The sequence below is a fragment of the Dermacentor variabilis genome, chromosome 3 (genome assembly GCF_050947875.1).
Source record: "Dermacentor variabilis isolate Ectoservices chromosome 3, ASM5094787v1, whole genome shotgun sequence".
NCBI lineage: Eukaryota > Metazoa > Arthropoda > Arachnida > Ixodida > Ixodidae > Dermacentor > Dermacentor variabilis.
Window position 1 is genome coordinate 108,308,216 of NC_134570.1, and position 21,269 is coordinate 108,329,484.

At 46.1% G+C, this 21,269-nt stretch overlaps 1 protein-coding gene across 2 annotated transcripts in view; it reads right to left on the reverse strand.

The window, feature by feature from the left end:
- Positions 1–21,269, reverse strand: part of LOC142576155 (ATP-dependent translocase ABCB1-like) — a 221,568-nt gene that overhangs the window by 110,952 nt on the left and 89,347 nt on the right. For both annotated transcript variants that reach the window (XM_075686122.1, XM_075686123.1), the window contains exon 2: positions 2,677–2,860. In XM_075686122.1, coding sequence (XP_075542237.1) covers positions 2,677–2,860 — 184 coding nt within the window. The remainder of the gene's footprint in view (positions 1–2,676; positions 2,861–21,269) is intronic.

A 21,269-nucleotide genomic window follows, 5' to 3' on the forward strand; every position in this document is an offset into this window, starting at 1 on the left:
ATGTTATTGTTTGCTGGCTTCTTATGATTTTAGTTATACGTACTTATCAGCTCATCCGGAGTTCTCTAACACGCACCGAAGTGCGGAATGTTCAATTCTGTCTCCTTCTGTGTGCAGCAGCAGCAGCCGCGGGGTATCGTACCCGCGACCTCGCACGTCAGCAAAAGAACTGCGCAGCCGCTGCGCATCGGTGGCGACCACGATTCCGAGTTCTAAGACGCCTCGTATCTCGGTCGAAGACTACACGCTGTCTTCCAGGGGAGCTGCATCGGCATCGGTCAGCAGCGAAGCGATACAGACTAGCGTTGCGATCGACGAGGACTCGCGCACCGAACCGCAAAGTCGCTGCGAGTCAGAGATAAGATACGGAGTACACGCGCACTGCGAACGACGCCGAATAGTAGGGATCGCGGGAGCGCGTATATAGGCACGCCGACGAGGATGATGGGTCGTGATGCGCGCTCCTTCCTTCGTCTTCACTGCAAACAATTTTAACTTGTTCATAAACGGAATCTAATCATAACTTCATCTTATAACTTAATCTGTAGTTCATAACTTAATCTGTAGCTACATATAGAGCCTTCAGCGAGACAACTGTTTGCAAACGACTTCGTGCATCGACAAAAAAAAAAAAAAAAAAGGAAGAAGCCCGTAGCTAACTTTCCAGAGTGGCTCGACCGCAAGTCGGTGTTATACCGAAACGATGGTTAATTCTGGCCTCATAGACGTAAAAGCTATACGAGTTTTTCTGCAGTACGTTAAGGAGTTATGGAGACTGCAGATACGCTGCGCATTTTCCAGTATATGTACGGATAATGTGGACTCATAGGTTCACTCCCCCCATTTCCACTCCACGAAGAGGGTAGCAAACTAAACGAATTCCAGTTAACCTACTTCCTCCCTCCTCCCTCGCTCTATGACGTTTCGACCGATTCAGCTGTATGAGCCAGCACAGCAACGGGAGGTGCGGAAAGGCTATCCGTAGCTGAATGGCTGTCGATAGCAATGATCCATTGCCCTATAGAATAAGGAGTTACGAGGCCCTTGCGCTGCTTCTTTATATCCAGAGATCCATGCCGAAATTTAGGTGAAGAAGATGACGAGGAAGCATGCATACGCGTGCGAAAAACGGGTCGCAGACTATTATTTGAGTCGACTACCTAATTCTATTTCTAAAATTCTCAATCGTTTATATTATTTCATCTCTTGATGTTAAATTATTTTATCTCAAAGTCTTTAACAATATCATTTTCCAAGTCCTAAATTTATCTTTATTTAACCTACGCTCCGCTATGGAAATATTATTATGTTATAGTTCTAATAAAAACACATTCTCTTATTCGGATTATATAAAACGCCCTTCATGGCCAATCCCCTCGTAGTGGGCATGAGCCAGGGTTTGGACGCAAGAACAATGGCAGTGACGAAATAAAGCAGTTCGAGGAAACGATCTCAGTGATGTAACTGCACATCCTCATCGATAAGAATGCGCAGTCACTCCATTCTCAGCAATCCGCAACTCAAAGTGCAGTTTCGAGGGTGGGGTTACATTGTCCGCCTCCTTGGGCGACGGCGTTGTAGGGACGTACACCAAAGAGAAACAGCAAATCAGTACCGACTGAGAGACAGCTGTTTGCAGGCTTTCTCTGCGTGCGTTCGGTACAAAAATGATCGGTTGCTTATAGAGAGGAAAACGAGCACAAACTTCTCTTGGATTTCGATTCTTTAACTGCGGTGTCCATGACGTCAGGGTTCGCTCGACGGATTTCGATTTCTCGGCAACATTGTCTATGCACAGCCTTCACGTGAAGGAAAAAAAATACAGAAAACGCGCGCAAAACTTCTCGAATTGTTATCTTTTTGCTAGTTTTTCCATGCGATCGGAAACACCTGAGTAAATTCGCACATTATAAATGTCAGTAAATTCGGAAACGTCTGACCAGCTTCGGTCAGACTCCGTCAAAAGCTTTGACGTCCCGGCAAGGTGGTGGGGAATTTCGAGATGGCTTGCCATCCATCTTGCGGAATTGCGTATTCAAGTTACCGAGAGTTCACTCACGGTAAAGCTATAACGACCGGTAATTGTAAAGAATAATGCGAACAATCTATTTATTTATTTATTTATTTTTATTTGAGTTAATTGTGGATACGAACGACTGAGTTTTTGAGTGCTTGTGCACATACATGCTTTTTAAAGTTCTTGTAGAAGACCGCGAAAGATATAGAAGAAAGGAGAGGGAGATATAGGTTGTCTATAGCACTCATCTGGGGCTTCTCGCGCGAGCATTTAATAACGAAAATAATAACGAATTTAAGAACGCGTCCTTGTGTGGACTATAGGCGTTGTCTACGGAACATCTAAGAACGCGTTCTTAAATTCGTTATTATTTTCGTTATTAAATGTTCGTGAGAGAAGCCCCAGGCTAGCTACCGTGCACTGGGGTAAGGGTATAAAGAGGCAAGCGTAGAGAGAAAGGAGGGAGCCAGACCACTATCTGAGCGCGCATTCTGAACAGAGAGATAGAGAGTGAATGAAAGAAATGCAGGAAGGTTAACCTGGTTGCACCTGGCTTGCTACCCCACTCTCAGAACTGTAGAAAATGTGGAAACATGTAGAAACTGCGGGTTAAGGGTATACGTGGGGGGGTGGGGGGAGGGGCGAACGCAAGCTCTTACTTGCATCCGGGCCCTGCGGTGTTGACGCTGCCGGTTGTCGCTGACGAGGACGTGGCGCCGGCGGCTGTCATGGCGGTGGTGTTGTAATTGGCTCCGTAACTGGTGCGCCTGGGTCGCGTACCGCTGGCGGTGCCCGGGTCTAGCAGCAGCAGCCGCTCCTCGTTCTCGAGCCCCATTCCGCCGCCTGCCCGCGCGGTAAAGGTAGTGGGGAGTGGAGAGGAAGCGGGAGAGAGAGAGAGAGAGTACTTAGCCATGGCACCGTACGAATCGTCGGCAAGTATATGGCATGCATGATATGTCATTTTTCATTTCGTTGCGTCTGTTTCCACCTTAAAGGCCCGAAGGAATTACATGAGTGGGGAGGGAGGGTGCTCGTTCGAGGGTTAACATCAACTGCTTCGATAAAATAAACTCACAAAATAAATGCACAAAAAAGACGGCGATCAGAAAAAAAGCGAGAAAGAAGATATTCGGTAAGGAAATAAACCCTATGTATACATACGAGTTGTAAGTTGAGTACAGAGTAATTATACAGCAACAAACATAATAAGGATAAACGCAGTAAATATCTAGAGTACGCAATACGCGATTTGTGCTCAATGCGCGATGCGGCAATGTTTAGTGTTGTTACGAAAAATGAGCATTTTTCTTTTGCGCGAAATGTTTTGCGGTCGGTGCATGAGACAATGGTATCGGGTAGGCTGTTGCAGTGCACAACAGCATGAGGGAAGAAAGAGGAGACAAATGCATATGTACGACAACTTATGCTATAGGGATGGCATGACCACCACTTCCAAGACTATTACTACAAAGTGGTTCGTAAACCGTGTGTGTAAGTGTGAGGTCAGCCTAAGAAATCTGGGAAATGAGTGAGAGAGAACGTTATTGGCTTTAGAGACCGGGTTTCATCGACTGTTCCTAAGCAGTGTTTTCCCGACACGCCGTTCCTCCCTTGGAGATTAGTTTGATAGATTAATTAATTAATTATTATTTTATTTATTTATTTAAGTCCGGGACGGCAGGAGATAAGGGATGGCAGAGGCCTAGTTCACATTTAGGTTCAAGATCTGAATGTGAAAGGGTCCGTAGGGTAATCGGCCTCTGGGCTCTACCTTCGATAACTTTTAATTTCTTAAAATTTTTCATTTCATAGAGCGGCGCACTCATCCTCCGATACCATCTAGGAAATCATAATTGGTACGACATTATAAGTTAGCAAATGTAGAACACAGAGTGCGATGTAGCCATTTCGATAAGGAGCAAATGTTGAGAATATACCTGTGTCACACAGGCACATTTGGAAGGCCTTCCAGTCGACGGCCTTCGAAATGCCACAACTCTATCGACTCAAAGGAGTTGTCGCGCTGCTACACGGCACTTTCGAAAGGCCGCTGAGTGGTTCAGGCATTTCTCGTAAGATTGCGTGGCGCTGCGGATCTTTCGTTTTCATGTCACGAAAAGTTAAACAACATTAAAACCACTTAAAAGCACTATAATTTCTTTCATATTTGTTTATACATTTAAAGAAATCTTTATACATTGCCATACATATATGTTTAGTTTTTAAGTTGTTGAGTGGCGAAACTGCGGCAAAGTTTGCGTCGCTGCATGTCGCTGTTGTCGAGAGTATGTGCAGTTCGCACATATTAAGTGGCGAAAATACTTTATTGAATAATTAATAGCCCTCATATATAGTATGTTTAGACCATTTTGGTTTGATTTGTTCTTTCTAACCGATAGTACGACCACACTGTGAACGAGAGGGCATGTTCGCACTGTTTCCGTTTTCGTTGCTCAAAGACCATCGAGATTTCGATTGAGTTGTAAGGTGCTCCGTTGACTCGATAGACTATTGACTTGGCGGCCTTCGAAACCGCCAGTGTAGCAGCTCGAACTTGACCTTTGAGTCAACTGACTATCGGTTGGAAGGCCTTCCAAACGGCAGCAGCACACCTACAAACACACGCGCACAGATATATATATATATATATATATATATATATATATATATATATATATATATATATATATATATATATAGAGAGAGAGAGAGAGAGAGAGAGAGAGAGAGACCGGCAGGGCAAGGAAGGATGGAAGGAAGGAAAAAGTGGAGAAGGAGAGGCAGGGAGGTTAACCAGTTTAGCTCAACCGGTTTGCTACCCTACACATGGGAGCGTGATGGGGGAATGAAAGATGGGGAAGGTAGAGAGAGAGAGAGAGAGAGAGAGAGAGAGAGAGAGAGAGAGAGAGAGAGCACATAGCCAAGCACACAAATCGTCCGTTAGAGTCCACCACTCTTGCGTGGTACGTGATATCACTTATCATATCACGATAGGGCAAAACATGACGTGCACGTACGTGTAGCTTTCCCGCTAAACGTCCCCTTGTCGCGGAAACACTGTGGGCAGAAATGTTTGTTTACACGCGGTCTCTCGTATGCTAATCCCGGTGTGTACATCTTGTACGAATGCACGTACAGCCCGCAACGGTATCGTTTTGTCACGTGCCATCGCGCCTCCTATAAATAGTAAGTACATCCGCGAAGACTCATACTATAGATGCATATCGACTTCCGCAGCACTCACCGAACGGCAGTAACAGTTCGCCGTCCGCGAACACAGCGCACATGTTCCGAATGCATCCAACTGCGCAGCGCACGAGGGCGCTGCCGCCGTTCGCATCGACAAAAGCTCCCATCTGCGAGCAAACATGCGCGACATCTGCCGTGACGTAACTTAGTGGCCCGATGTTAGGAAGTCGGCGCCTCTGGCCGGCATTTTATTTGCCATTCTACATACGCGGTGGCTCGCTTCTGTCATGGCACATTTTATCGCGTCGGCGGTCAAATAAATAACATCTGCGAACCGGTTCGCCCCGTTTAACCTTTCTTTCGTTGACCTCCGGCATTGTTAGCCCAACACGGCGTCATCACATATAAGTACTCGCGTACTTGGCAGTTCAATAGCATTCTTTTTTTGCGTATGTTGTTGAGGCCTGCACGATAAACACTTCCGCCTGCAGTATGCAAGCTGTAAAATCGTAGATGCTCGCAGCAGCGCGCAGGGCGTAGGTTTAAAAATAACATATAGCTGAGCAATCACGCCAAATATTATTTTTTAGACACATCGAACGTGAAGCGTGTAGAACAATGTGTGCCAAGAAATGTTGCCGCGGACTATAGTTCAAGACTTCAAAAGAAGTGCATTGTAGCTTTATTTCTGGGCGCACAGACGTGGAGTTTCTAAACCCTTGAGAGTTGCCGACAGAGGATACAGTGAGCCACAAGTACTGGGCTACTGACGTTATCCTTCATCCTGTTAACCACCCTGGCGGGCATCGGTTTGTTATCATTTCCAAAGCTAAACCAGAAACATTAACAACAAAGTTTCCGCTCTGACTTGAAACCACATGATGCACGCGCGGAGACGATATGTTATTTGTTTAGCACTTTTTCTACTACATGTTTGCTCGAAAATTGGTGTAAATTCTCGAGAGGTCCTTTTTATCAACACCTCCAACGTAACAAGTGTTCAAAGTGCATTTGAAAAGATTCGTGCGATATGCGGCGTCGTCGCAAAACAGGATGCAGCATGACCATGATTCTACAAACCATCGCAAAATGTTACACCTTTATCAGGTAAAGAAAAAGGGGTGTTTACTTGAAGAAACGTGAGGAGACGTACAGCTGGGTACTTTCTCCACCGACGTGGAGATTCTCTGTAGTCCGCAGGCTTGTATAACCCTGACCATGCGACAAAACCAATACGTTTCTGAGGATTCGTGGGCTACAAGTCACGCAGTAAGCCAAACGTGAACAAGGTGAATGCTGGAGCCAACGTTTCGACAAGTGGACTTGTCTTCTTCAAGGCGACGTATGCTTTCCACAGTATATATAGGTGGGGTTCCAGCATTCACCTTGTTCACGTTTGGCTCATCGTCTTGAATTTCCATCTCCCGCATTCCCCGTCTTCTCTCTGGAAGTCACGCAGTAAGAATTTACCGGCGCAAGAAGGCACTATTTCGGCGGAACACGACAGATATTTCGGGTGCACGTGCCACCTCAGCGACCGTACATTCCCATGGGAACGGAATACAAAAAAAAAAAAAAGTTTCAGCTACACAAAGCTTTGGGTGCACGTTATGTACAGCACCCCACGGGGGCCAAATTAATCCGGAGTTTCCTGCTACGCCGTCTCTCGTAGCGTGACCGAAGTAAACGGAACGAACCCGGAGGAAGTGAAACCATTCTTCTATCGAACACGCGAAGCCTGCTGATCGATACTCATGTGAAATAACTCTCTCATAACGAGCCGCACACTGGATACATCGAACTCAGCCCATCCGCTGCCAGGTGAGCAGCCGCCTCGACCGACGCTTCAGGACACACTTCCCCGGCGAGTGTGCTGCGCTGCTATACACGGTGACGACATTAAGTGAAGAGGGTTGGAAAAGGTTGCACGATAGCACGCATCGAGAACGCCGTTCTTGCGTAGTGACGCCGAGGAACACTTTAAGGAACATGCAAGCGATGCTGCCTACGTGTACAGTTTTGTTCTCAATAAGTGGATTATTTTCCCGGCTTTGTTTTGTCTACTGGATATAACAAATCAGTATGGGACGAACATGTACTTCGCAGAAGTTCGTTTCAGAACGCCATACAGGCGAATTTGGAGATATCGAATGGCCCGATGTATAGGGTGTCCCTGCTATCATGCATCAAGATTAAAAAAAATATACATTTGCAAATGCCACGTCGCTGGACAGAACCGAGGTAATGTTGTTTGCAGTCGCTTGGAGATACTCAAGAGCATTTCCTGCATTCCGCCTAATTACATAATTTATCTTAATTGATTAATCAACTTCTCAAACATTATAACTAGATGAAGAGTGACAACGAGAAAATTGTACAACAACGTGAAAAAAACTCCCGATACAGCTTTCTGTTGCTCAATACGTGCTACATGAAAGTGTTTTTTCCGAGCGTGATGAAGGAAGCCCGCGAATAGACGCAAAATTGCCGCGCGACTGGCCTCTCGAGGCACTTTGCGTGTATTTGCAAGCTGCTTTCGCGCTCGTAAAAACATCTTTCGTAGCGCCTCTTTGAAGTGACTCTTTGAAATAAAATTTACAGTAATAACCCCCGCAAACGATGCTATACGAAAGCCGGTCCGTTTATGAAAGCACTGCGTCAGGCTCAACGCGCACGCGCTTGCTTGGCTACCGACGCTGATACCAACGGCATCGCAACGCCCCTGATGTGTACCAATGCTTTGCGGACCACACGCAGAGTGAACAACGTGCTAACAAGGAGAGAATTCGTGTATGAGATAAAAAAAGGAAAGCGGTATAGTCATTCTCACAGGATTCAGGCGGACTAAGAAGCGATTTCCTCTTTTTTACACCTTGACAGCGCTTATGCCTCTTTCAAAAGCTATATTACAATTTCCCGCATTTACGCGACACACTTCTTTTGCCACCCAACCGTACTTCACGCCGTCTCTCAAACAACCTCAGTATTCAACGCCTTCACGGCTCTACTAAATCCTTCAACAGCTCTTTCTTGCCGGTAGCTATTGCAGAATGGATGGATGGAAACAACTTTATTCTGAATTCGGCAAATTTGGTGACCCGGGCTCAGGTCTCCCATGAGGGGACTTCGAGGCCTTGCCTCGTCGCCGCCTCTCGGGCTTGCTGGACAGCCCACTCTTGTGTCTTGAGGTTGGAGCTGCGCAGAGCGGCGGCCCACTTCGACGCTAGAGCCTCCGGAGCTACTGCCATTGTAGCTGATGTAACCCGACACTCCCACAACTTGTGTGACAGCGTCGCTCTAGTTTCCTGACATAATTTGCAAAGAGCAGTCGGGTATTGCGCGGGGAAAATGTGCTGCAATCGCACCCGACTGGGGAAGGTTTGTGTTTGCAATTGTCCCCAGACGACTGCCTGGCGACGTTTCAGCATGGGGTGAGGTGGGGGCAGCAACCGCCTGCCTAGCTGGTAGTGCTTGGTGATGTCATTGTACCTGACCAGGCGTTCTCGCGTGTTTTGAGCCAGCAGTTCCGAACTCGAAGAGGCTCTGCGCGGCGGGTCAGTTCTCGCGCAGAGCGGTGTGCTACCTCGTTCAAGTTAATGAGGCCCTCATCGGTGGGGGTGGCAATGTGCGCTGGAAACCATATGATGGCGGTGTTATCGAAGTGCTGTCGACCAGCTTTCCTTAGAATCTGGAGAGCGTCGGAGGAAATGCGCCCCCGCGCGTAGTTGCGAACTGCGGATTGTGAGTCGCTAAACACTACCTCGCAGAGGGGGTCGGTAAGCGCAAGCGCAATCGCTATCTCTTCTGCTGTTTCGGGGTATTCCGTTGCGACACTACACGCGTGCGTAAGCCTGGACCTAACGTCTACGACTACCGCCGTGAACCGGTGTTCTCGTGTGTATTCTGCGGCGTCTACAAAGCGCGTAGTCCTCTTTCCACCCAAGGAGCGCAGCAGTGCCTTGGCGCGGGCCTGGCGTCGGCCCCGATTAAATTCGGGGTGCATGTTTCGAGGTATAGGGGCGACAATCAGCGTGTCGCTGAGGTCAGGTGGAATGACCTGTTTCTGACCGTGTTGGACGTGCTAGTTGAAGCCGAGTTTCTGCAGGATGTACCGGCCCGTGGCTGTCAGAGACATGCGTTCGAGTTGAGAGGTTCTTTGCGCATCCACGATTTCCTCAATCGTGTTGTATACCCCCAGCTGTAGTAGCAGACGAGCAGTGCTTGTGGACTCCGGTAGGCCAAGGGCGATCTTGTAAGTCTTGCGTATAAGGGTGTTGATTTTCTCCCTTTCAGTGACATTCCAGTTATGGAAGGCAGCCACATAAGTGATGTGACTGATTGCGAAAGAGTGTATGAGGCGCATGACACTGTCCTCCTTCATGCCCGTGTGCTTGTTTGTGATGCGTTTGATCAGGCGGGTAGCCGCGGTAACCTTGCCTTCGATTTTGCGAATAGCTTCTATGTTTGACCCGTTGGCTGTTATATGCATGCCTAGGATGCGTATCTTCGGGACTCGGGGAATGCAGGAGCCGTCTTGCGTATAGAGGATTATGTCGTCACATTGGCGCGATTCGGCTGTAGGCTTGGGCCGGCGGCGCGAGCGGTAGACGAGCAGCTCCGATTTCAGTGGAGATAGTCGGAGACCTGTGTCTTGGAGGTAGGTTTCGACTGCAGAGAATAGTTTACCGGACCGCGTAGTAATGGAACGTAACCCTACCAAGTTTCGAAACATACTAACGAACTTTCTGAGTATTGATGCTTAATGGATTTGACTTATTTTTACTACATTACATATATTTTAGTGCATTAGTTATTACTCTTTGTGTTTGACATTCATTTGATGACACCTTCTTTACTCCTTATGAATCTTATTGTTATTGTTTCTTACTTCGGTCATGACTGTTTGTACCTTTCTTTTTCTTATTTATGCTCCCCCCTTACGTAATAGCCCAACAGAGGCCTTTAAGGGTTAATAAATGATGATGATGATGACATGTCTGATACAAGCATGAATACGCTCCGTTTGACGCAACCTCAGAAAGAAAATATGTGTCTGTGTTTCTAATGATGAAACCAGTCACCAGTCATGTTCTCGTACGTAACTTGTTTATGTCCATGACGTGGGGCACAACTCACGTGTATAATATAAATATCTTTTGTTTTATGCGGGGAAATTCATCGCACACGATGGATCATGCATGCTGTCGACTCAGAACTGCATCTTCTCCCGCAGTTGCAGCGTGATTACGCCAAGGAGATCTTAGAATAATATTTTAAGGTCTCCTTGGGCTTCTACAAGTTATAGAGCACTCGTGAAACACTAAACATGTCCGCACGACACTGGAAAATCTTGTCTAGGCTGCCAGGATTCAGCGATGACAGTATGTGCAAGTAGGAGCAGATGGAAGTATTTTCAGCCCACCCTATGCAGCTCACAGGGGAAAGACGCCGCCAACAAAAGATAAAGTGGTTGCAATAAGCGCGATGGAGTATATAAAATCTCATGGTGAGGCTCCGAAGCTACTGTTGTAAAGCATGGCGCTTGTTTCCTCTTGCTGGCATGCAGCTGTTGGCTATATACATGCTGACGACAGCGGAAACCATGCAGGTGGTGGAAACGCGTAATCTCGCATATCTCGCAGCGATGTACATTATATGTCTTTCGTTTATTAGATGATAACTCAACTTTCGATTATTTAATGTCTGCCGAAAGGCTTTAGAATCTCCATGTGCCGACAAACTCTTGAGACACATATTTGGGTCGACAACATCCACTGAAGTTGATCCTCTTGCAAGCACAAGTGACACGAGCCTGCCGAACTCTGGACGGAACCGTCCTTCGACACGACGAAGATCGCGACTCGGAAGGCGGGTCTGCCAACGATGACGCCGTTTTCCTTTGGCACGCGCGTGCAGTAACGCGTGGTCTTTTGTATTCCATATTTCTGGTAACGAAATTTGGTTCATACATTTATCGCTCGCTCTGCATAAAAGACAGGTTTTGACTCATCGGTGGGGTTCAACGTCCCAAAGCAATATACAAGGACGATGAGGGACACTGTAGTGGAGCAACAGCGGGTCAATTATTTTCGTGACCCTTTCTTTTTTTCTTTTTCGTGCCCGCTCAAGGCAGTGGGGATCGAACCGGTAGTCTCGCGTTCTAATAAACGCGGACGGTAAATCGTTAACTCGTCTTCAGCATCGCACTTTGCTCTTGAGGTTAGCCACATCATGCAGAGGCATGATGTGGCTAACAGTGCGAGAGCTCTTGCGCAAGAATGCTGGACAAAACGCGGAACACCTATAATAGACCGAACCCACGACTTCGTTATCAAAACAGAGAGACACGGAAACTGTGCCACGACGGCAGTGTGTGTTGTAGCGATAACACGTGAAATAGCTTACGGTAAAAAAAAAAAAAAAAAGAAAATACGCGTTTCGTAGTTCCTGTACATGTGTTTCACCGAGAGCGAATCCGTGTTGTCGTTTCGAGCACCGTGTCCCAGCCGAGACGACGCCACAGAACAAAGAACCAACTATGACGCTGCGCGCACTCAAACGGCCTCCGCCGACGGATATCGACAGACGCGATTGCCATTGTTTTCAGACTGTATACTGTCCATATCCAAGCACCGCGTAGCCTTCTTCCGCAAAATAAACACTTTTCGCTCGTTTGTTTTCTGAGCCGGACGCGAAAACGAGTCGCGTTTCGGTCAGAAGCTGAGTCGTTTTAGGCGGCCAACGTTCAAGAGAAGGAAATCTACAGAGGAATAAAAAAAAAGTGGGCTGGAGTGCGACGGCAGGCATTACCGAATCCTGGCTGGAAGCTTAACACTATTGTTGAAAAGAAAGAAACGTGTGCCATCATTGCATTCTATCGGTGCTAAAATATGAGGCAGAAGCTTGGAGGTTAAAGGGACAGTAAAGGTTAATATTAAGTCAACGTGAACTGTTGAAATACCATCCCAGAAACCTCGAAACGCTTGTTTCATGCGAAGAAGAGACTTAATTTAAGAGAAAATGCGTTCTGAAGCGTCCGCGTACCTCTAGCGCAGTTCAAATCGCCTGCCCTCCGATCGAGGAGCGGTGACGTCATGGTCTCATAGTGAAGTTGCGCCATCGGTGAGTAAAACGGCGCCCGCAGACTGCGCTACGGCTTTTCTGCCCAAAACGCAAACGCGCGGTCAGAAACAAAGCCAACACAGAGCCGACAGCAGCGCGAAAGCGGAACTATGGTGGCTAACGGAAGGGAAAGCGCGCGACGATAAGCTGGTTGTTCATATTATGACGCCAACTTTGAAGCTCGTTGCAATAGACGACCGACAACGACACATTGGCTCGCTATGCTGGGCTCGACTTCAGCGATTTAAGCACTGATGAACGTGACCTGCTGCTGAGGGCTCGCGCTGCCGGCGTCGTTGCGTACTACTACGACGGCAACTGTACGTCATGGCTGTACATATTCGCACATTGTAGCTTTTCCTTCGTGAAAGCCAAATGCCGCACTCTCCGCCCCGTCTTCGACCTGCAGTTGTTCTTGCTCTTCGGAGAATGCAGGCAAGACCGACGGAATAGCGCTACGGGAAAGCATTGCTTTGAAAGGCACTCCACACGACTTCAGTAAGTCGGCGTTAAACTCGTCATCCTCTGGACCGAAGTGCAGCGAGCACACTATGCGATTTTTCGGCTCTTTGCCAACGCTCTGTGGCAGTGGTACGGCACTTAACCACTTCGAACAGAGACGTTCACTCGTTCGCACACAGTGACAAGTAACGTTGGATTCGCCGCTGCAACTGCCCTTGGTCAAGTTCCGAGGACCGTTCGCACATCCCACGACATCACATGAACGTGACATTCTCGCTGCTTGTTCCAAATGCAAGTTTCGGGAGCCAGCAGAACCAGCGCAGCACGACGCGATAACGAAGCAACTGAAACTCCAAAGCGCGTGCGGCGGAGTACAGCGAAAACGAAACCTTTCGACCACCGATACTACTGAAGGGTAACGTCAAAATGTTATTTTTTCTTAGAATCAAACAGGAGTAGACAAGTAGCATTTTCTTCCGTCTTATAACCTAATGAAATTATCTTTTTAATACTAGTAGTTGAGTACTAGTGACACTAATTATGATGAGGAGCGCCTTCGTCAACGGGCTTGTACCGGAATGTCGCTGGGGGGTCTCAAATCGTGTCATGCATTTACCTCAATTTCTCCGTTACTAAAGCTCTGTTCGCGATTATATTGACGCCTTAGACGTTCTAGAGCATTGATTTATCACTTTAACTTGACTTCATAGTAACCTTTAGTGTCCCTTTAAAGGGCCCCTGAAACGGTTTGGACAAATTTTGTAGACGCGTAGGGTACAGCTAAAGCTAATCATTCGCACCACAATTTGTGTGAAACGTGTCATATTAAGAGAGCTAGGGACGATTACAAGTTACCCTCCTCCACAGTCATGCATTTTCTCTTCAACTCGTTCGCCGAGTGATCGGGGCTAATCCAAGTCTAGAGGGTGTTGGCTAAGCTCCGCCTTCACTGGCTCTGCGTCATGATGGCACGTCGTGTCGTCGACTTCCGGTTCTCTAGGAGCGAGCGCATGAAGCCTCTCCTAACTCTCCGCCAGCTGCTTGGCAGTCGACCCCAAGCGAGAGCTATCAAAGCAGCATGCGTTGCGACAAGTCTGTCGAAGCGCCAGACGTGTCTGGTATTCCGGTAACCACTGGCAAGCTGGGCATTTCGGTAGATAGCTGGAGGCATAAACTCAAGCTGACGAAGCAACTTTAGCGTAGACGTACGTGAGCGGCCTGATCGGACTGCACGGCCCAGCCACTTGTTGGCGCAGCGCTTAACCAGCCAAACAGAGCGCTAATATATTTCTCTAACCAAGTGTAAAACATTTTAAACATTTACAAAAACAGCATGTTAACGATTACACTCCTGCGAAAAATTTACACCAGCAGCAAAGAAGAATACATTTTGTTACTGCTACTGTGTGTGGTTGAGCTCTATGCCACCAGGTGGCTGCACCGTGCAGATCACTCACGTTTGCGCTTCTGCTCATCCCGTGAAACGGCAAGGTCCTGTTCCCTCGATTGCGTTTACCCGAACACCAAACTCGCGAAACGCTATTGTGGTAGTAATCCTCCGGTGTAAAGGGACGGCCGCAAACGCGCAAATTCTGGCGCCGATCGGATAGCGACAGTCAGATGCGCTGCAGCCACTCCGCTCGTCTGCTGCCTTGCAGAGGGACACGATGTCGCAGCTTGACGTATTGCCAGTCGCTACGTTTGCAGTCCACAACGCAACAAAGTCGAATCATAGTGCTCGCGAAAAGATTGAGACCGACTCTGACCGCCGAGCTGTCGTCAAAATGGAGCACGTGGTAACACAAGCAGACGACGCTTGCTGTGTGCCAGAAGTGCTTAAGTGTAGTGAGAAATTGTTTTTGTGCATTCTCTTTCTGTTACTTTCTTTTTATAGAAACAAATTAACTAACATTCCAACTATTACGAACATCATTTGTTCACCATAAAGGCGGAAAAATTATCGATGACACGCCCTGGGCAGCCAATTGGATAGCTCACCCTAATGACGTCATATGGGTGATTCACGTCATATGGGTAGGGGCGGCTGGGAATTCCGCCGAGCAGTGTGCTGCGATCGGCAGCGATGTACATTTTAAATACCTTGTAATAAATTACACACTTTACGCGGAGCACTTAGATGCGTCAATTAATGATCAGAAGGACCAACTCTAACGACTCAGTACGTTTGTAACAATCTTGTTCCTGCTTTAGCTCAATCTCCATCTTTGTATTCATTGGTGCACAGTGGGGCGTTAATGACTTTGTGGAAATCAATGGCGAGATCAGACTATGTAAGCCCAATGAAAATAAGAGCATCGATGCCAGGGTTTCGATAAGAACACGTTTCCACGCTGAGCGTCGAAATGTTTTCGCACCAAGCTGAGGCCATACACTTGTTTATATTATCGCGAGACTAAACACGACAAAGCACTTTCCTGCGACTCTATCTAGATAGTCCTCACAGAAGTCCTGTTCATTGCTTGGAGGGTTTTCGTTCTATTATATAGTGTTAGTAGACGAGCACGCGCAGTGTGTGCGTGTTTGTGTCGTTTTGCGTAAAAAAAAATAATGTTTAGTAGTTAACGGACATACGCAAGTCCGTTCGTGAATAGCGCTTCGGCGTGTCAAATCCTTTTACCTGCCCTTCTTCGTGCTAGTTTCTTGCGAAGACACAACACTAACTAAGCCCTGGCGAACATCTTATTAGTGCCGGCGAATATACATGCGCCTCACAATAGCAATAATAGCTTCACGTTCTGGTTGATTTACAAAAAAGAAATAAATAAAGAAAGAACGATATATTCATAAAGGCACTCAAAACGTAAGGTTACGTTTAGGTATATAGGTGATAAATTTCGCTTCAGGAAAGCTAAAAATGACAGTCCGTGAGTGGAGTCTCAGTGAGTCAAACACTGATAGACAGAAGACAGGCTTGCTGTTCCCGCGCGTGCCCTTTGTGAGGTCATGAGATATGGACAACGTCTGCTCGGAACTATGTAGTTGATAGTCTATCAACGAACAAGGATTACATTGTGTGCTAAAAGAACCAATGACTAGACTCAACGCGTTTCGAGAAATGTTTCTCACCAAGAACGGCCCAAACACGGCAAAAGTACTTTGGAATTTGTGACGTCACACTAAGGGGCCGGTTCTGTAACGGTAGCGCTAAATTTAAATAGGGAAGCTGAGGCCTTAATTTTCTCCACATAACGTCTTGCAGCCAAATAAATGCATATCAATGCCTTCAAAAAATAAAAGCCACATCACCAAAATAAAGCTAATTTAGCACTACTCTTTAGCGTCATATAAAAGAAACAAAGCCTTTGTGGTCGATCGAGGAAAGATGGGAGAAATGAAAAGTATTCAGTACAGAGTTGCCAACAAAAAATACTAGACAGTACTTCGGCGCAGTGATCGTACATATACCCCATGGATTTGTGTAATCTTCCAGCTTATAGCTTCATGCGTTCTTTTAGCTTTACTTAATATGCTTTAACTTTTTAAATTTCCAAGCAGTTATATATTTCTCAACGCGTGAAGGCAACATGTTTCTTGGCATTATCACAGCGAATTGTTGCATTTAGGCATTGTTGCGTAGCGAATGCACAGTTGCATAGTTGCATAGCGCGGCTTTGTCAAGCTGGCGATTGGTTCGGCGGCTTTCACCGCCTGCTTCCGCCATCTTGTACAAGTGATGGGAAATGAATTATTATTATGACGCGATAGTCTCTTGCAAATTATCGATTTGCAGAATCACAAAGCCGCTTGAAGCCAGAACGGACGATGTTTACGCGCATCAGTCCACAGTACTATATCGGTCATTCCCGTGTTCACTGAACCGTCATTTACTCCTCCGCTCCCGTAGACCCTAACGTAAGAGTTCTCTGTCGTTATTTCTTCTGAAAAAAAAAAGAAAAGATATGAGCCAATACAGTTGTGACGGGGATACCTAGTGGATAGGTACCCGTGACTACCTCGCCAATACAGCACGAATTGCTAAAGAACAGATCTCCTCGTAGCATGTTGAGTGGCTGTGACGTCATTTGCATGTGCCGCGGTTTGCGCGCCCGAATGCGCAGTGAAAGCACTGCGCATTCGAACACGCCAGGGAGCCTTGAAGCTGTTGTAAAAAGAAAAGGCAACGAAAATTTTATCATGCATATTGTTTTTCAAGAAAATACTTCTCATGTCGTGCACGGCCTATTCAAGCTATCACCCATCGCACAAGTTATACGAAAGGGAAAAAGTAAATAACGAAAGAATAAGACAAAAAAAAAACTGTGGGACCAGTAAACCAGACCAGCACACCCAAGCACAAAGTGTTGCTCGCTTCTAAAACCGAGACTTTCAGAAGAACACGTTTTCAGTATAGGAATGGTCTTGCGGTTATATTAGTACGCTTATAATATTTATTGTGACAACTGCGTGACTACAGTGTTAGAACGCCTAAATTATTGGAAATCAATATTTTTGCTTGTTATTGATCAAGCAGAGCAGCGATATGTTTTGGGCGCATTACATTGCTTTTTCTTTAACACGCGTTCCACAACACACGGGGTCACGAGACCGTCTTGCTAAGTCTCATTATTTCTCCACAGAAGGTGGAAGAAAAAAAAAAATTGCCATAAACCTTTTACTCACGGCGGCAAGCTCCACCTCCGATTTTTATTATTTTTTTTATGAAGCGAACGCTAGCGTTGTTGCTTTGAATCCTCGTTTTACAACTTGAAATGTGATGAATGCTTGTTTCGCTGACGTTGCCAATAAGCGTTTCGCTTTTCTCTTTCTCTGGACCATCTACTTCGACTAAGCGACTGAAGAACGTACATTTAGTGCGAGAGTTTCGCCCACGTTGATTTATTGTAAGCACATTAGAAGGCGCTTTTAGCTTGTCTGCTGTGTACAAACCTGCTAAGACCTTTAGCGTGTGTGTATGTTTCTCTCCTCTCTATGTCACCACTCATCATACATCGCACCTGGAGTAACAGAGTGTCATGTGAAGCCTATAGGCTAACAGTTAGCATTAAACTTTCTCTCACTCTCTCTCTCTCTCTCCCCCTTGCTTCTGTCATAATCACTCTGGATCCGCGGCCTTTACACTTCGGTTATGAAGGTCAAAAGTGCGCAGCCGAACAAACGCACAGCAAGACGATCAACCCTGCTGTGCATGGCAACGAATAAAGTTAAAAGAATATATGAACTTGCATTCCGCTTCCTTCACCATTTGCAAACTCTCGCGCATGATTTGCAGTGCTCAACAGTGTTCGGTTGGCGCAACTCGACCTTTTGAGCGCGGTCGCATATGCTGCACGTGATCAGTAGCGATGCACTGTCGTCTGTTCAAATGTGACAACATAACTCCGAAGTTGATCAGGAGGTAACATCCGAGGTTGATCATGATTGTGATTTCGACTCGTTGGCAGTTCACCACGAAGGCGTTCAGCGTAACGCAGCTGGTGCGTGGACGCAGAGGAAGAACGAGACAAGCAGGAAGTCATCATCATCACCATCATCAGCTCTGCTCGTGTGTTTCCAGTTTTTCCTCTGCGTCCATGTTCTAATTGCGCTACACTGAATACCTCCGTGACTCCATCCGAGGTGCTGTTCTGGGCAATATGTCAAAGTCCGCCATGCTGCCATACTCGCCAACTTGTCTGCTCTGATCGGCTCACAGGGAGGAGGAGGTTACGCTCTCTCTGATAGTCTCGAAACGCGAACCTGGCGCAATTCGATGATATATGGCGGGATTTGCAACGTCTAGAGAAGTGGCACCCCGGGACGCCTCTGTTAGGACCGGAGTGCCGGTCGCACCGAATTCTGCTCCCTTAACAGCTCGTTCCAGAGATAAGAGCAACACAGAACATTCCCAGATTCCGCATCAAGAGCCTTAAAATATGCAGCCAAACCAACACCGGAAGCGGAAGGGTTTCATGAAGAGCGAGCCTCCAGTGAGTCAATTGCGTCATCTCTTATTTTTTTTTTCTGGCATTTTGCATTTTTGAAACGGCGCGCGAAGTCTGCAGCAAGCTATCAGCCTCATGTAATATGAATGTCACGCTGTGCATTTTTCGATCGCGATGGGATCGAATTTCTCGATCGCAATCGGCTTCAATGCGCAAGCTGCGGAATGTAGCCGGTCGCCGTCTGAAAATTAAATCCCGATCGGACTCGATCGCGATCGAAAGTACACCTCGCGACAACCGTATTATTGTTAGGGGGTCCCAACATGAACGGTTACAGCTTCAGTATCAGCAGCATAGATATCGTTACGTGATTCGTGTCACACGAGGACAATAAATGACAATAAATGCCTCTCAGGGCCAATAGAAAAAAGAAACAAGATGTTCTGTATAAGTAAATCATTTGCAATACCAAAAACACCCTTTATATTCCTTGAGGGGTGGCTTAAAGAAAACACGCAACAACAAAATACGGGAGGCGCGAATTATAAGCCGCCTAGACGGCTTCGCCCGAGCGTGCCGTGGCACCGTGAATTTCGACGGCGTCGTGCTCGGGCCCATTTATTATATTTTTTTTTCACCCTGCGTAGTGGACTATGTTGCATTCTGAAGGAGTCGATAACTTTTTCACTGCGCGACAAACAACCCGAGTACGAGAAAAGAGATTGAAATTCGTGACGTCCGACTGACGTGTCACTTTATAGGCACGAAATTAAAAGAGTGAAACTTCGACCGTCATTTTCTATTCTAATAATGATCACCATATAGAGTTTTCTTTTTGAAGAATGCATTAATCAGAATAAACTGTCTAAACGTGTTTCTATGTGTGTGTGTGTGTCCGTTTAGTACTTAGGGTCATTCACGCTGCACTGGTATTATGATTTCATCCCATTTTTCGCACGCTGCACAACTCAGTCGTCGAATGCGTGCTGTCGCTCCGTGTATTAGCCGCTATGGCTGCACGCAAAATAAATTTTCAAAAGTGGGCTGAATATTTGGCATTATATATATATATATATATATATATATACATACATACATATATATATATATATATATATATATATATATATATATATATATATATATATATATATATATATATATATATATATATATATATATATATATATATATATATAAAACGACTTGTTTTTTTTAATCGTGTCTGCACGAGAGTGGGACTACAGTATGTGTACAGTAGGCGTCTATTGTAACTTATGTAATGTAGTATAGACTCCCGTTAAGACGAACCCGGTTAAGCCGAATGATCGCATATGCCGAACAATGTGCGAGTGATTGGTTGGTTTCCCCATACGCCCTATATATGATGCTTGCTGCTCGCGTCAGTGAGAGGCTCGGAGCCACACTGCAGCAAAAACGAATGGTATTTCCGTGGACATAAACTGCGGAAATGTTGATTAGGAAGCAAAAAAAAAAAAAAGAAACAAACAAACGCAGGGCTGACACTGCGGTACCATCAATTGAGGAGGTCCTTGAAGTCCAGTTTGTAGGCTGATACAGATAGTGAGCACATCGCCATGGGCCGCAATAACAAGTTGTTCTCACGTATGACGCAGCTGATAATGCCCCGAGTACATTGGCACGCTGCTCCGACAGGAGGGCACCGTTGGATTTTGGAGCAACGGAATGCAAAAAAACACCCGTGTCCCATGGGGGCGTTACAGATCCCCTGGTGGTCAAAATTAATTCGGAGTCCCCCACTACGGCGTGCCTCACAATCAAATCATGGTTTTGGCACCAGATTTCACCAAACGCCAGATTTCAATTTAATTTTGGAGCAGAAAGGTGCAATGTCAGTTTTGAGCTAGCTAACGGATTTGTAATGCGCTATCAAGGAAACATTACTGAACGACTCAAATAAGAGTACATATACCAGTGCTTTGAATTGTTCAGAGATCCGCAATTTTTTTCGCCCTTTTGCATGTATTTTGATTATAACGCTTTGGTGCACCAAGAATAGTGAATTTGTTTCCTTTGATGGCTCCTGTTTCCATGAACTTCTTTCTGATAAGACGAAAACATATTTCGTTTGTCGCTTGGAGTTCGTCTTAACCGTGGGGAGCATAAACTGCATATAAAATTACGTCCGTATTTCGTCAACAGAATAAATTCAGCTCGACTGGCAAACTTGATCCCCCTATTTAATCTTCTAGCCTAGCAGCACAGAAATCAAGGACAATGTAAGCATGCATAATGTCGGGCCGCATTTACCCATATGCAGCAGCTATGCAGATGAAATATTAATTTTTTTTTGCAATAATGAAAAATCTCCTTGCCCTTCGGGTTCTAGTTCTTACTCGCAGTGAACTCGTCTTCACAATTTGCTAGAAATGCCAAGTTGTTCTTTATTTCTCGCCGTGTCAGTGGACTAGGTTAAATTAGTCGTTTTACTTTATCTTCGGCACTTTGCTCTCTATACGCGGCAAGCAAACATTGCGGAAAAGCCGGTTACGTCAGTTTTCCAATAACACAGTCAATCGACGAATCAATAAATC